The sequence below is a fragment of the Dioscorea cayenensis genome, chromosome 17 (genome assembly GCF_009730915.1).
Source record: "Dioscorea cayenensis subsp. rotundata cultivar TDr96_F1 chromosome 17, TDr96_F1_v2_PseudoChromosome.rev07_lg8_w22 25.fasta, whole genome shotgun sequence".
Lineage (NCBI taxonomy): Eukaryota > Viridiplantae > Streptophyta > Magnoliopsida > Dioscoreales > Dioscoreaceae > Dioscorea > Dioscorea cayenensis.
Window position 1 is genome coordinate 16,869,304 of NC_052487.1, and position 17,076 is coordinate 16,886,379.

General features: G+C 33.5%; 1 protein-coding gene across 1 annotated transcript; it reads right to left on the minus strand.

Moving 5' to 3' along the window:
* Positions 1-6,934: 6,934 nt before the first annotated feature.
* On the minus strand, positions 6,935-8,361 carry LOC120280751 (CBL-interacting protein kinase 5-like). Its single transcript, XM_039287696.1, is given in 4 exon segments — positions 6,935-7,336; positions 7,338-7,535; positions 7,537-7,704; positions 7,706-8,361. Coding segments are annotated over 4 exon segments (1,377 nt in total). The 5' UTR covers positions 8,339-8,361; the 3' UTR covers positions 6,935-6,958.
* Between the last annotated feature and the right edge of the window lie 8,715 nt (positions 8,362-17,076).

Sequence of the window (17,076 nt, forward strand, 5' to 3'; positions counted from 1 at the left end):
GACCATTGATAAGGAAGGAAAAGGAGATAGACGTGATACAGGATTTTATCCAGGAGATCCAAATAGAAGGGAAACTCATTTTGGTAAGAGTAGCAAGAATTGCACTCCAGCTATTCATGTCATAAGCCTTCTCCACATCTATTTTAATTAACATCCTAGGGGGTTCTTACTATCAGTTTCTAAAGTATGAACTACCTCTTGCAAAGCAATGATGTTATCGAAAGGGACAACGACCCGAAACAAAGCCAACTTGTTCTCGACCTATGAGATTAGGGAGAACGAGCTTCAAACGATTGGCCAAGATTTTAGAAACAATTTTAAAACACACATTGCACAGAGAGATGGGTCTATAATAAAAAATGGACAAAGGATTATCTTTTTTAGGGATAAGAGCTATAAGTGTTTTTCCCCAAGAATTAGGCATGATAGGATTAGCAAAAAAAATAATTCACAACTTCAAACAGACTATCCCCAATATCAGGCCAGAAAAAGCGATAAAACTCAACATTGAAACCATCCGGACCCGGACTTTTACCTGAAGGAAGCTTAAAAACAGACAAACAAACTTCCTCACGAGTAACCTCACGAGTGAGAAAATCACAATCCAAAGCCGAAAGCTCGGGGGGTTCATTAGGGATAGCACTTAAAATATCAGAGAAAGAATCAGTAGATGAGTTTCGACCACAAATGAGAATAAAAATTCATGAAAGCATTCTCAATACCTGAACGATCAGAGAAGAGGTTACCATTTAAATCCTTTACCTGAGAGATATAGTTGTTATGCTTGCGGATACGAGTGGTATTATGGGAAGAACCTAGAATTAGTATCCCCATCGCAAACCCAGGCCATGTGCATACGTTGGGACCCATTTATTAGCGTTTTGCCTTTCCAGAGTAGCATATTTGGCATACATCTCCACCAGGTAAATCTGAGAGCCTACATCAAGAGAATCAGACAATTCCACATAAGAAATAATATTCTCCGTATTCCTAATGTCCGAGACAAGGTTAGTCAAACTTGCTTTACACCAGTTTAAAATATTGGCACGGGACCTAGATAAAAGATGGGTGAAAGAATGCAGAGGGTTACCATTAGGGGAGAAGTCCCAAGCCCTACGAACAGCGCTATGGCAAACCAACATAATCCAACCAGAAATTGTTAAAGTGAAAAGGACAACGAAAATGTCCGTTAGATAAATTAATAGTGATCAAAAGAGGAGCATGATCAGAAAAAACCTTCGGAAGGTGATGAAGATTGGTCGATCTACCAAGAGAGGACCACTCTAAATTGATCAGACCCCTGTCAAGACGAGCCCAGCGTCTAGCAGAGCTCGATTGCTTATTACACCTAGTGAACCTAGGGCCAATGAACTGCAAACCAAGGAGGTTATTAGTCTCAATAAAATTAACAAAATAGCGAGCTTTACGAGTGTAATAGCCGTAAGAACCCCCTCTGTGCTCATCACGAGTGCTAACAACATTAAAGTCTCCAATAACAAGTCAAGGAATCATAACAAAATGAGATCCTGGAGAGCTCGTGCCACAAAGAACATTGGGTTTGAAAATGAGAAGAATTATAAATAACTGAAATAACACAGCTACCAAAATGATTCGGAGAAAATGATGAGATGTAGGGCACCCCTAGAAATGGCGATCGGGGAGACTTTACCAATGGACTTCTGCTAAGCTACTAAGATACCCCCGGAGTAACCTTCTGCAAGGATTGTCGTCCAACCCCAAGAATCTGAAAGGTGATGGCAAAAGCGAGCAACCCGATCCTCATTAGCTCTAGTCTCCTTAAGACAAATCATAGTTAGACGATGCCTCCGAATGAGTTTAAGAACTTGATTAGAGGTATCCCTCGCAGAGATGCCCCTACAATTCCAACAAATGATTTTAAAGGAGTTCATGAATAAAAAAAGAAAGGAAACAAACGAGTAAAACAAGTATGATCATATGCAGGAGGAGAACACTCGAAATAAGGACCAAATCAGTCACTAGACCCCTTTTCTTGCAGGCTCAACTCTACCCTTCTTAAGAGAGGGCATAGAGGCTTGCGATCCTTTCCGAATTAAAAGCTTCTCTCCTTGCTTCAGATTGACATTGACCAAGAGTCATCAGATCATCCGGCTCGTCTCCATCAGTCATCTCATCACCACAGTCTTCCAGGGATCCTTCAGTATCATCAACATTAGTATCCGGAGGATCCGCTTGAAGCATTGTGGAAACATGTTCAACTATCATCGAGTGGGAGGGGTTAGCTCCGTTAGTACCCAGAGAGGGGATTAAGGGGAAAGGATGCACGAATAATAGGAGGTGGCGAAAAAGAATGCGCTTGTCTAGGAGCCAGAAGCTGGTTTTCAAGACCGAGAGCTGGTGAGATAGGGGTTAGGGCATCAGACTGGATCTCAGAATGGGCGACCATGGGCCTATCTCGAGAAGAGGAAGGCTTAGGGGTCCCCAGAAAAAGTAACGTTAGAGTCCCGAGAAAAAGGAGGAGTACTACCGTCAGAATGGACCTTCTCTTGTAGAGAAAGGTCTGCAGAGGGAGTCACATCAATTTTAAAAGACTCATTACGTTGGGCACGATTAGCAAGGAAACCGCCTTTGTCTCTCACCCGAACCCGCCATGTATGCTTCCACTGCCAGACTCCTTGACAACCATCCCATCCGCGTGCTTCTCAGCTGCCTCGTCTGTGGTCATGTGACCAACGCGAGGCCTGTCACTGCGACCACGACCGCGGCCTCGCCGCCGAGCAACCAACATCTAAGGGCCAAACTCCGTCTCCCAAGAGGTCTCCAGGGGTTCCATCGAAAATATCATGACTCAGAGATTCTGTGCCATTAGCGTCTAAAGTTCATCGTCCGAGCAACAACGCCTATAGCCGAGCTAGAGCCTATCTCCGACCCCTGTTGAAAGCAGGAGGGGTGGATGGACTCCGCCATTTCTAACCACCACTACTCCAGGACACGAACTGGACCCATGACTAACCATCCCGCAAGAGTAACATAAGGTAGGAAGCCGTTCATACAACACCAGCACGAAGACACGATGGGAGCTATCACCAACCCAAAAACCACGACACAAGGGTTTTAGAGAGATTGATTTCAATACAAACCCTAGCGAAACTTGGACCGAGCTAATGAGATGGTAAGATCGTCCACCTTGAGAAGGGGACCAAGGTGAGCAGTAAGAGATTCAAGCGATTCACCATCTCAAAAGTCCACTGGAAGGTTATGGAGTTGTACCCAGATTGCTGCCGATTGAGCTTAGCGAACGCCGAGTCAAAGAACAACTTCCATGGGGAAAGCTGAAGAACAATACCATTGATGGACCAAGGTCCATCCTGAAGCAACTTCTGCATAACCAAATGAGATCCACAGCGGATTAAGAGAAAGCCATTAGGAAGATTAGAGATACAAACCTCCCCAATACCAGCCCATTTAGACGATATGGTCGACTTCAATTGCTCAAAGGACGGGGGTTTGCCAAAGAACTTCCCGTAGAGGGAGTTCTGAAACTTCATACGAGCCCTACCAAGAGCTTCATCATCCACCAAGACAAACTGCGAAGAAGAAGCTTTGATCTTGTTCAAGATCTCCGGATTATGAAGGGGAGAACTATTGACCGGACGAGTGGCTTGAGAAGCGATTTGGGCCCAAGACTTAGGGGGGGTCTGCTATGAGCGAGCGTCCGACGGTCCCCCTTTGCCATGGCAAGGGGGGAGGAAGAGATTAAGGAAGTGTGAAGGAGAGGAAGGAGAGACAAACTCTATGAGAGACACTATGTTTGTAATTTGATTTGGCACAGTCCAAGGGAAAGGGATAAAAAAAAACATAGGATTTTGGTTCGATAAAATAAATATATCTTAATCAGATCTTATATTTTGTCATGTCAAGTTATAAACTGATATCAATATAATTTTTCTAATATATAATAAAAAGCGCTGATTTATGATATTTGAATAATCTATCAACATCTTTGTTGTAAGATTTTTTTTCACTACAAGTATTCTAGAGTATCCCAGAGCCTGTGAGCTCTCAACTAAAGTAGATGAGATTAACTTTTTGCAATAGAGATTTTCAGTGAGGGTTGGTTTTTAATTTTTTTCCCCCAAGTCCAAAAATAAGGATATGAATGCATGAATTGTTTATATTTTTTTTAAAATGAAAAAAAAAAAAAAACAATATGGTTGATTATCTATAGAAAACCTAAAAATGTTTTAGTCGGTTCATACTCACAAATGCGAGAATAAATGATCTGTTGATCACCATTGTCACGGTTAGTGCTTTACTAGCCTTTCATCTCTATTATTTTTTATGCTTGTTGGTTGTTGTCACCTAAGTTTTTTCATTTCTTTATAATGTTTTAAAACCTGAGCTAGGGGTGTGATTCGAGAAGGCTAATGGGTCACTAATATATATTTTTATAATTTAATTGTATATATAAATATATAAAATGTATTATAAATTATTAAAAATTTGAAAACAATAATGCAAAAGTACAAACAAATTGTCTTTCAGACAAATTCAATTTAATATTTTTAATAAAAGTTAATAAACATGTCATGATAACATGTTATAATTTAAATTATAAATTCAAGTAAACATAACATTAAAAAAATTAAATTTTATACCGTAATCTTTAATTTTGACCCAATTCAACTGGACTAGGTTGACCAATTCAATTACATACCCATCGGATGAATTGAGTCAATTCTTTATATTGGGTTTTTGAATGTCCCAACCCGGTGACATCAGTGGGATTTGTTGAACTAGATAGAACAGTTCGATCAAATTTGAATTTCAAAACATTGATTCCTTGTTTATAATGGAGAGACTCAAAAAACCACGTTTCCCATAAACATTAATTAGTTGTTCTTTAATTGATATAATTATTTTCTTCATTACGTGTTTTATTTATTTGTTATTTATTAAAAGAGTTCCAAAGTAGCTAAAAAAAATAAAAAATAAAAAATTCAACTGATCCAAAACGATTATTTTATATGGAAATTAAAAGCCAACCTTTATTTCTTTCTTTTTACCAAAATCAACCGTTTTATTTCTTTCTTTTGAATTTGAAGCCTTTGGAGCATGTACCTTGGTTTTTCTTTCTCAATTGCCAACGATTATGTTTGCTGATTGAAAATTAGTTTGTAAAAAAGAGAACTTCTTAAATCATAACTTCAGTATGATTTACCATTGATCCGTCTTATCTTTGAAAGCACAACACATATAGTAATTGTATTGACAAAGTCAAAGCTAAATCTTCTATCTTTTGTAAAATACTGCAAACAAATTGGGAGAATTATGCTTTCCCCATTATGAATTTCTCTTTCTTTCAATCACATCCTTCTGATGATCTATATATATATATATATATATATATATATATATATATATATGAGAAAGATGACAAACACGGAACCCTGCGACGCGTGTGGGGAGTAAAGTTCAACGTCAACCCATGTGCCCTCACCTTGCGTAGGACATGAGGTTCGATCTCGGGTTCTCTCTGAAACGAACGTCCTACGTAAAGGACCCGATACCAATTGACTCAAAGGCCGTTGGTTGAGCGTTCTATTTTTCTGATGATTAATTATATTTTTATATTTAAAAAAAAATTTCAATCCTTGTACCATATAAATTTTAATCCGTGATGCTTAGCATAGCAGTACATGATTTCTCCCCTCCCTCCAAAAAATACATAGCAGTCATGTGGTTATCAATGTAGCTTATGACCCTAAATACATGATTATTTATATGACGTATATTCTGTATAGTAGCAGCCATGTGAATTAAAATATGTTTTAAAATTATTCAAAATAGATTCAATGATGTGATACCGTTAAAATTACATTAAAATCATTATCAAAACCTTATGGTTTCTGGTATTAATGTTCTGTCTCAACTAATATCAAGAGTTAGCTTTTTTTAATTTTTTTAATTTTTTACATGGCCCTTATATATTAGAAGACATTTCTCATTTTGGGCCCAATTGTAGAATGATAAGTGTCAAGTTCCACGAGGTCCTCGGGAAAAAAATTTCAACTTTGATTGGTTTGTACCCAATCGCAAAGCTTTGTTCAAATTTAATTTTATTTAAATAAAAATAAATAAATTATAATTGTTATTAAACTAATGAAAGAACAAATACAAATATGAAAAATAACAGGGATAGAAAGTTCAGCAAAATTTTAGTTTACAAAAATCCATGCACTTTTATCTGAAATTAGAAGCTCATTTATAACTTGAATCTAATATCATATTATTGATACACACAATAATATAGTACATCTTAATTTTTGAACTATAATATTACAATGAATGTCAAGTCAAAAGACCGAATTCTTTCCTTGGAGCTTAAAGGCTTCAAGCTATTGATAAAATCCTAAATCCACCTTGAACCCTTATAATATAATTACTGCTCATCAGCCGAAAAGAAAAACACCATTGTATATATATGTTTATATAATTTGTGAAGATGTTTTTTTTTTTCTGTTCCAGAAAAACCATCAAGGACTCTCTTCTATGGACACCATTTTCTTCATTCCCATTATTAACAAGAGCATTAAAAATAAAATAAAACAACAAAATAAATTTTAAAGCAACATTATGGTATATATATATAAACAAAAATTAAAAAAATTCAACACTATAATATCAGGTTTAATGACATCGAGTCTCATGGATTTTAGAGTCTTCTACATAAAGTGTAGTGTTTGTCATGTCGAGGAAGAAAGTTATGCTCCTCACTTCACATATACCTCTTTCTTACTACATAGTTTATTAATATTTAGGAAAAAAAAAAATTCAAAACAATAGACTGAATAATCTCAAAAAGATCATAGTATTGATTATTGAAAGTTGAAACCTTCAATTGACTTTTAAGTAATTTTGCCTTAAAAACATTATTTAAAAAACCCAACAAGAAAATACAAGAATTGTCAACAAAGTATTAGTCAGTCCTCGCCGGCACAGCCGCCTGCACCGGCGCCGAAGTATCTCCTCCTTGCCCTTGCTCTTGTCCCTGGTCTTGCCATGTCCAAACAATATCCTTAAGCGATGGCTTGAGATCCCTATTACAAAATTGGTTATACTCCAATGTATCTCCAGCTCTCTTCTTCACCTCCACCACATGAAACGATGGTGTGACCTGAAATATCTCTGCATCTATTGCAAGCAACCCTTTCCTCCCTTCTTTACTCCCCTGCAACTTCACCATCCCTTCCTTCTTCTTCACCTTAAAACTCTCCACCTGTGCAATCTCCTCCAGCTTCGACACTATCATCGCCACCGGCATCTGTGTCGTGAACCTCGACTCCACCTTCTCCCTACTCCCCTCTCCTCTCAAACAACCCCGATAAATCAAACACCGGCGACAATGATATTATATCAAATGCATTCAGTGATGTCGGCTTCATCATCGCCGTAGTTTTCTTGTCCTTCTCATCCTCTTCTTCTTGAAATACTTCTTCTTCTTCTTCTTCTATATGTTGTTGCTTTTGATGGCCTTCCACTGGTTTGAACCCTTTTCTTGAACCAAGAGTTCTCCATGAGTTTAGCCATAGTGATTCTAGTACTAGGATTAGGATCAAGCAACCTACTCAACAGCCTCCTCACATCAGTGGAGAACCATTGAGGGCATTTGAACTCACTTTTGATTATCTTTTTATACATTTCCATCAAATTAGAGTCATGGAAAAGGAAGGAAGCCAGCAAGAAGGACAAAGAGAATGACACCACAAGACCAGATATCGGCTTTAGATCCATCATACCCTTTCTTGTTGATCACCTCTGGTGCGACATACGCTGGCGTGCCACACATTGTGTGAAGAAGGCCATCATTGCGGCGAGACTCACAAAGGGCGCTGAGACCAAAGTCAGAAATCTTGAGATTGCCGTGCTCATCAAGGAGGAGGTTTTCTGGCTTGAGATCACGGTGGTAGACGCCACGGCTGTGGCAGAAGTCGACGGCACCAATGAGCTGCTGGAAGTACTTGCGAGCAACGTCTTCTTTGAGTCGGCCTTTGGCAACCTTGTTGAAGAGCTCACCACCCTTGACAAGCTCCATGGCGAAGTAGATCTTGGTCTTGGTAGCCATGACTTCATTGAGCTGGACGACGTTGGGGTGTCGGACAAGACGCATCACTGATATCTCTCGCTTGATTTGGTCGATCATGCCAACACGCATCACCTTCTCTTTGTCGATGATCTTCACGGCGACGTGCTGGCTGGTGGCAATGTTCCTGCCGTTGTACACTTTTGCGAAGGTTCCTTGGCCTAAAAGTCGGCCTAGCTCGTACTTGTGCATCAAGATGGATCCCTTCTTGTCCATTTTAGATTAATCTTGATCTTGAAATCCCTTTAGTGAGCTAGGGCTAGGGTTTTGGCCATGAATGGGAGTAAGAGGAGGAGGAGGAGGAGGAGGAGGAAAAGGAGGAGATGGAGAGACTCTTTCCCCCTCAAGGAGAGGGGAAAGGAGGGAGGTTGGTTGGTTCTTTTGTTTCTCTATTTCTGTTTCTCTGTTTCTCTAATTGGGTACATTGCAGAGCCATTAGCTCTCTCATTGGATGGTGCTAGGGTTCCGGAAGAGGCTTGTAACTGTTTAGCTAAAGATAGAATGAGGTTGGTGAGATTTGCCCTTAAATCGTGAACATTGTATGTGGATACATTTTTCATGCTATATATGTATATATTGGGGGACAAAAAGATAATTACATATTCACCCCTACCATTACACAAAACTTTGCATGTGTATCATGCATGCTGGTAAAGTTAAAATAATGGTTTCAAGAAGATATTTTTGTCCCTTTTTAATCTTTTTATTATTCTTTTTATTTATCATTATAAGGGTCCGTTTGGATGGGGTAATGAACCCCCATCAATGGCCATCATTACCCCCTTAACCCCATGCCTATGTTTGGATGTACCCAACAAAAGATAAAGCTTCAAATTGAGGTTAATGAGATGCCTATTTGTATCATAATTACATGGCTGCCAAAGTTGGAGGGTTTGGAAGGGTATAACATGAAAATTTCTTTTTACCATTGCTTTTCAATTTTTTTCATTGATTATGACACAATCTCCCATATTGCAATAGTTTTATTGATTCATATATTTATTTAGTTATTTTAAAAATGGCATGGGGATTTTAAGTTTCATTGGATTTGGAAGAAATATTATGTATTATGAGTAAATTGTTTAATTTAAATTTTTTATTATTGTGATCAAATTATATAATAACTAATTTTGATTAATTAATTAATTAATTAATATCTAAATATAATTAACGGGGAGATCCAAAATTATTAAGTTAATTCTTACATTTAAATATTTAATTTTACTAATTAAATGAATAATTATATTCAAAATATTTTTTAAACATCAATTTTTATTTCCTCTTAATCATAATGCATATTTCTACATATTTTTATATTATTTATTATTCTAAGAGTATAAATGTAATTTCATAACAATCCCTACTCCACTTTTTTCTGTTCCCAATACCCATTTTTCCAACCAAACATCTTTTTCATTCCCATCTCATAATCCTCATTCCCATTAACATTACTCCATTCTCATTCCTATTTCTTTTCCGCGATCTAAACGGACCCTAAATTTACTTTTCTTGTTTTCTTTCTCTTTCAATTTATTCTATAGGTCTCTTTCTGATTTTTTTTCTCTTTATTTTTTTATTTTATGAGCAAATACTTGGAGGATGTGAGAGTTCAAAATGAACTAACTAATCGCTCAGAAATGAGAGAGTGAGAAAAAAAAGAAGGGAATTAGGAGAAATGAGATAGGAGTGAGAAGTGGGAGACGTTGAAGGTAAGGAATTAATTCTAATATCTTGTCTTTAATATTATTTCAAATTACAGCAATAAAGGGCATTTATTTATACTTTTTGTCTTGGAGGCGCATATGTAGGGTAAATATTTTTGTGTTTTATATACAGGGCATCCATGCAAATATTCCTCTGTGCATTTACTTGAGCGACATATGATGTTTTTTTAACCAATAGTTACATAAACACATATTACATGTTATTCCTGTTTTGATTGAAGCATGCCAGTGGCTACTGTTGTTTTACCAATGTACTTATTTCCAATGATTAAATTTTTGTTGATCAAATCCTATGGGGATCATAAAAACAATAGTAATAGGCCCTATTTGAAGAGGCTCATATATGAAATGCCTTGAAATAATATTTGGGATATGAGATTCAATTAAACAAGATTTGACAGTTTAAATTTCCCTTTCCCATAAATAATTAGTTTAGCTAAAGCATTTATAATATGACCCAAATAAACCTAGTATCAAGGCAAGATTTCATGTGTATTGATTGAACTATGTAGATCAAGTCTAATCACTATTTCTGACCTGAATCAATATCCAATTCTTGGTGGACAATCAAACCCAAGTTGCCTTCATTCTTTCTTTTGAGAAAAGTTCAGCACATAAAATATGAGGAAAAAAATTCACCAATTTGTATATGTTTTCTCCGTTTGCATCCTGAATTAACTTTGGGCTAGTGTTGAGAGATAATTAATGCACATATTGTGGTTGTCCATACTTCACCGGCAATCTTATCTATGCACTGTCTAGTCCCCAACAGATCTATTTCTTTTAATATATAATATATTAAAAAAAATTATTTTCTTTTAAAGTTTTTTTTTATCATATTATATAATATATTTTTTTAATATTTCATTTGTCCCCCTTCTATTTTTATTTATTATAAAATTATGATAAGAATATTTGTATTTTCACCCAAAAAATATATAATTATAAATACGCTATTATAAAATTATATTTACATGTTCATCCTCACAAATCACAAATATAAATATGTATCAGGTACCCTTTACTTTTTTTTTGAGAGTGTCTTTGGAAGAGAAAGCCAACTAAGTCATACTCTTGTCTCATCCATGAAATCTTTAGGCATTTGTTTCTCATCTTCACCTTGATTTCTCACCCTCATCAGTCATCACCACCAAGCTCCAACGGTCCGGCCTGCAGGATTTGGTACGCTATCTCCCTCATTTTTGTCTTCAATTAGAGTTAAGAATAAGGTTCTCATCTTCAATTAGTCATACTCTCATCTCATCCATAGGAATCTTTGGGCATTTGTTTCTTATCTTCACCTTGATTACTAGCCCTCATCACTCACCAGTCATCACCACCGAGCTCCGGTCTCCGGGATTTGGTACAATATCTCTCATTCTTTCTCATCTTTGTCTTCAATTAGGGTTAAGAACAAGGTTTTTTTTTTCATTATTTAGATTTTAGGGTTCTCATCATTAGATTCTTTCACACCTTTCTAATTATTTTTTGATCTTGTGTTGGATTTGGGTTAATTGAAATTTAAGTATAGAAATTTTGTGTTGAAATATTTCAATACAATGGACTTTAATTTTTTATTCTTATTTATGTAGATATTTTATATCCGTTGGTGAGAACAAGAATGGTGAGAAAGGTGAGAAAAAGAAAAAATATTTTATATCCATTGGTTTATAGGCTTATAAATCTAGCTCTAATTTTACCAATTTCAACTTCAACTGTGGAGATCGAGGGTTTCTCTGCAATGAAAATTGTGAAGACTAGATTGCACAATAGAATTGGTGATCAATTCTTAACTGATTGCTTGGTGACGTACATTGAGAAAGATATTTTTGATTGCATAGATAATGAAACTATTATTCATTATTTTCAAAATATGAAAACTCGTAGATGTCAGTTTTGAATTTGTTCTAGTTAATGTTTTGTACTAGTTGTTTATGTAAAAAACTTTAACTAGTTATGATATTTAACTTGTATTATTATATTATAATTTTGATTGTATTCAAAATTTGATTTACAAGATTTTATTTGCTCCCCTTATAAAAAATTTCTAGCTCCGCCACTATATATATACACCAATCTTATTAATTGAGTCACTATTTCATTAACTTCTAGCTATTCTTAAAAGCCTGGTCGTTATCTCTATTGTCTTCCACATTCTCGCATTTTCTTTTCTCCACTTGGGTGACACTTGAACTTGTCTTTGCTAAGACGTGCTAAATGAAGACTTTTCGATCTTTAATTAGGTTAGTTGTATTTTAATGACCTAAGTGACACTAGTAAATTAATCTTGCATTAAAGAGGCAAAATAGGTGGAAGGACAATGTTTAGCATGTTTATTCCCAAGCTTAAAGTTTCTAACTTTATTTTTAGTGTTTGTATTAATTGATTGCAAGCTATAATCACATTATATCTTCTAACATATATATATATATATATATACATATGCAATTTGTTGATTATATACTCCAAGAATACTTGTTGTGTTTATACCTTTGACAAAAATTAGGATTGCATGCATCTATACCCTTTGAAATGTATTCCCTTCGTGTGTATACTCTCCTTCCCATTTAAGTTGGAAAATTTTTGTATACAACGTTATGCATTGCACTAAACTATTACATGTGTGGACTTAAAAAAAAATTAAATAAAAAATATCAAATGACTGGCTTTGATTTTTATAAATGTGGTTTATCCACCTTTTAATATATATATATATATATATATATATATATATATGACCAAGTAACCTTTGTGTGTATATTCACCTCCCTATATAAGTAAATAATTTTGTATACATCATGATGTATTATACCAAACTTTTGTTGTAAACTCTCCTTCAATTCGCTACTAAAGTAGTCTCTGTTTTAAAAAATAATTTAAAATAAAACCCTTGATAGCACCAAGGATATGGGGAATTGATACAATTATACCATTCCTATGTAAGGTGAGGTGCAAATTAATTCCTAAAGGAGGTCTTTTAATCATCTTCAACACTCAAAATTTTACCAAAAAGCTGTCCTCTGTAGGACTTAACCCTCCATTGAGAAATAAATAACTTAATTATTATAGAACTCAATCCTCTCTTGGAGATAAAACGGCTTAATTATTATAGAATTAGCTTTATCTATGAAGGGTTATAAGAAAAAAAAAAATACTTTTGTGCCATCTTTTACATGTTTTTTTAGGTATAATCATTATAAAAAATGAATTATTAATAATAATTTTGATTTAATGATTATATTTCTGCAAGTTTGCTTCAAGTGTATTATCTTGTTTCAACGTGTGTGTGTGTGTGTGTGTGTGTGTGTGTGTGTGTGTATAAGAACTTGTTATCTATTAATTATGCTAATATTAAAAGCACAATAAAATATATAAGGTTTTTAATATAGGTTTGAATGTAAAATAAAAAAATTAATAAAAATCTAGATCTAACCTATAACATTAAAATGGGCCTGAACCGTCCTAGTTCTAACAAGAAGATGGAGTTGGATAAATGCCAGCAGAGGATACCAAGGGAAGAAGAAAAGAAGTAATAATCAGGATAATTTAAGCATTTAAAAAAGTATTTTTTTAATTATTTAAATATATTAAACAGAAAAATTATATTTTTTTGCTCTGCAAGAAATAGAAGGTTGAAAGGTTACATGTGATTCTCATTTTATCATAGATATACAAATATTCAAGGTTATACGTAGGGGTGTAAATGAGCCAAACTACTCGTGGACTACTCGAGATCGGGCTCGGGTAACGCCTGACTCGATTCGATTTTTCACGAGCCGAGCCGAGCTCGAGCCTTGCTTATGTCTGATGAGCCGAGCTCGAGTCCAAAAACATTCTCACCGTGAGGCTCATGAGCTTAAACGAACTTTTTATATATAAAAATATTAAATTATTTATATATAAATTACAAAAATACATAATTATATAAATTATATAAAATTACAAAAATACTTATGTATACAAGGTAATCGAGCTGAACGAGCCAAGCCTCGAGCTACTGTAGCTTTTCAATGAGCGAGCTCGAAGCACAAAATAGCTCGAATCCAGGCTCGAGCCGAGCCTCGAGCCTCTCGATTATACTCGAGTCGAGCTCGAGCCTGATGATACTCGGCTCGACTCGGCTTGTTTACGGCCCTAGTTATATGAACCCAAAATATATATATATAAAAAAAACACCCATTTATATACACACACGAATATATTTGTATTTGTCAGTAAATTTACATAATTTACATTATTTTAGCAATGGCTATACAATTTTAAGTTTATTTAAAGATGACTATATTATAAATTCCAAATCTCGTTCTAGCAAGGATTGTTATAAAATTTTATAATTATACAAGAATTAAATTATAATTTTTATTTTATTTTATTTTTTTATTATTCTCATTGACTTTTCATAGATATAATTTAGAGAAATTATTTATATCATTCCTCCAACTTTCTCATTTTGATAAAAAAAATTCTTGTACTATTTCATATAAAAAAAAATCCTCCTTTTTTTTATATCATCTGATAGTTTATTTTCTAGTACTTTGTCAGAAATGACACTTAGCGATTTTAAAGTAAATAAAAAACTAAGATATTAAACATAAAAAAACACATATCAAACAAAAACCATTATATTTTAAATGAAAACTTATGTAATTACACATAAACACACAATGTTAAATAAAAAAATATATACTTAATAAAAAGGAAGTAAATTTCATAAGCTGCGCAAAATTAGATTTTTAAATAAAATAAACTGATGTAGGGACTAAAAAATAAGTAAACTAGAAAAGAGACTGCGGGGAAATTGAAATGTCAGAGGGGACTACAAGTGATATTTGAAAAATTACTAATTTTCCCTATAATTTATAAAATGACCTTATTTATTTATTTTTTATTTTTTCTTTTTTGTCACAATGTGGACAAGAGAGCCAAACATACTATTTATTATTGATTATTATTATTATTATTATTATTATTATTACATCTTAAATCTCAATCATGTATTGCGAGAGAGTCAACCTTCCACATGTTGCAGTTGTACCTTCTTGTATTTTTTGTGAAAAAAAGAGTTAAAGTGATTTAACCGCTAAGTTATTGCATGTGGTGGCACATTTTTAAATTTTGAGTAATTTTTTTGGTATGAAAGGAGAGTCAAGTGGTTTAACCACTAAACTATTGCTACAGTGACATTTTCATGTGACTGGCTTGAATCTTGATTGACGTTTTGGTGCAAAAGATGTTAGAGAATTATTATTATGATTATAACAAATGAGATTAATAATATTTATTTATTTATTCAATTTTCATGAGGTAAGAATTGGAGTCATGCAAGCAATGTTGAGTGTTACAGCCGCAATAATTTAACATATCATGCGCAAGTTCAAATCTATAGATAAATTTGTCAAACCCAATGATTAAAATAAACAGATATTTATTTGAGAGTAAAAACAAATATCTACTGTCTCTATGTTGGCAATAAGAATCCATGCATGTTCATATGATGTTAAACAAGCTTTAAGGAGTTCAAGATTATCTTGATTGTGATTGGTGATTAGGATGTAATGATGCATCTTCTTGATTATTTACCTAATTTAGCAGCCTTTCCACTTTCACTTGTCTTAATTAATCCAGTCATTTCTATCAAATCACATTCTTTGGGTCTCTAATTCAACTTATCAAATCACTTACAATTGTTAGGACATGGCTTGTATGTAATTTATTAATTATTGCATTCTCTTGAAAGACCCATATGGCCATATATGATAAGTGCATATAAATTAAATTTAAAGTGTTGTTAACTGAGAGAAATTGTGGATTACCTCTGAGTCATAGCCGGAAGTAATATTTAAAACACATTAAAAAGTTATTTTGTTATATATTGATAATTTAAATTATGTTATGATTAATAATGGAAATAAGTATCAAATTACATTTACTATTGAGTTTCTTTCTTTTGTTTTAATTATCAAATCAACATCCATGTGTATCAAATGAGACAATTAGAGGGCATAATTTTTTCTAGTATGTTTTATCTGTTTGACAAGGAATAAATATGTTTTTTTAAAAGTAATATTAAAATTTAACTTAATTTATATTGACAGTATCTTTTGACTTTTAGCTAGAAAATAAAATAAAATAAAATACTCATTATCATATAACAAGGTTGTTATTTATTTTAATTTTTTACTTAAAAAAAATATTTCTTAAAAATAGTCTATTTTTTAGTGGATATTACTTTGATTAATAAGTAAAATTTACTCACATTTATACTCAATTTATAAAATAATTGAATAGTTGGTAATTTATCGGTGACTTTAGTTTATAATTATATTCATGTTCTTACAAATAGTAAAACTTGTACAGAACACCTGTGTAACACACTAATAGATATCAAATTTGTGGGTGTATATGATTACATGTTTTTTTAAAATGATATTATAGTTTTAAATTTAATCCTAATGTTGAAAAAAAAAATTCTTTATCCCTACTAAAATCCATATCACTTATGAATAGGTTTTTAATTTTTTTTACTATTAATCTATATATGTAATTCTAAGATAAAGTATCATGATTTGAGCTATAGATTAGATTCCCCCTGGTCCAAAAACACAACATCTAACTTTCCATAATGAGGTAGTCCCAATTATCTTGCATGCTTGGTCTACCCAAATTCAAGCACTCACACTTAAATCCATCATGAAACCAAACACATGCATATCATTGTGAGAATTTAATAATACTTGATGCATGCCCAACTAAGTTAATTATAATGCTAACCTTAAAAATCCATATTTATATCTTTTGTGTGTGTGTGTGTGTGTTTTTTTTGTGTTATCATCATTTATTTTAAAATCTTCATTGATAAAAGATAATTCAATTTTTTATTCCTGGTTTCTCAAAAAATATATATATTTTTGGAAAAAATAAATATATTGTAAAGATATGGGATAAATTATAATATAGTAAGAAGTTCACAAAATACTTGATAAAAAAAATATCGGTGTTATTTATAAAAATTTATATGCAAGTATATTTTACTATTTATGTCATTGAAGACATCGTATATATATATCTATATATATAGACTATATATAGATATATATATATAGAGATGACTGACAATCTAGGGATGTTCTATAACATCGGTAAGATCATCATTTAACGGTTGTTGTTTATGTGTGGGGACGTCTCTAGATTCGTTTTCTCGGAATATCCCAAAAACCATATTATCATCTA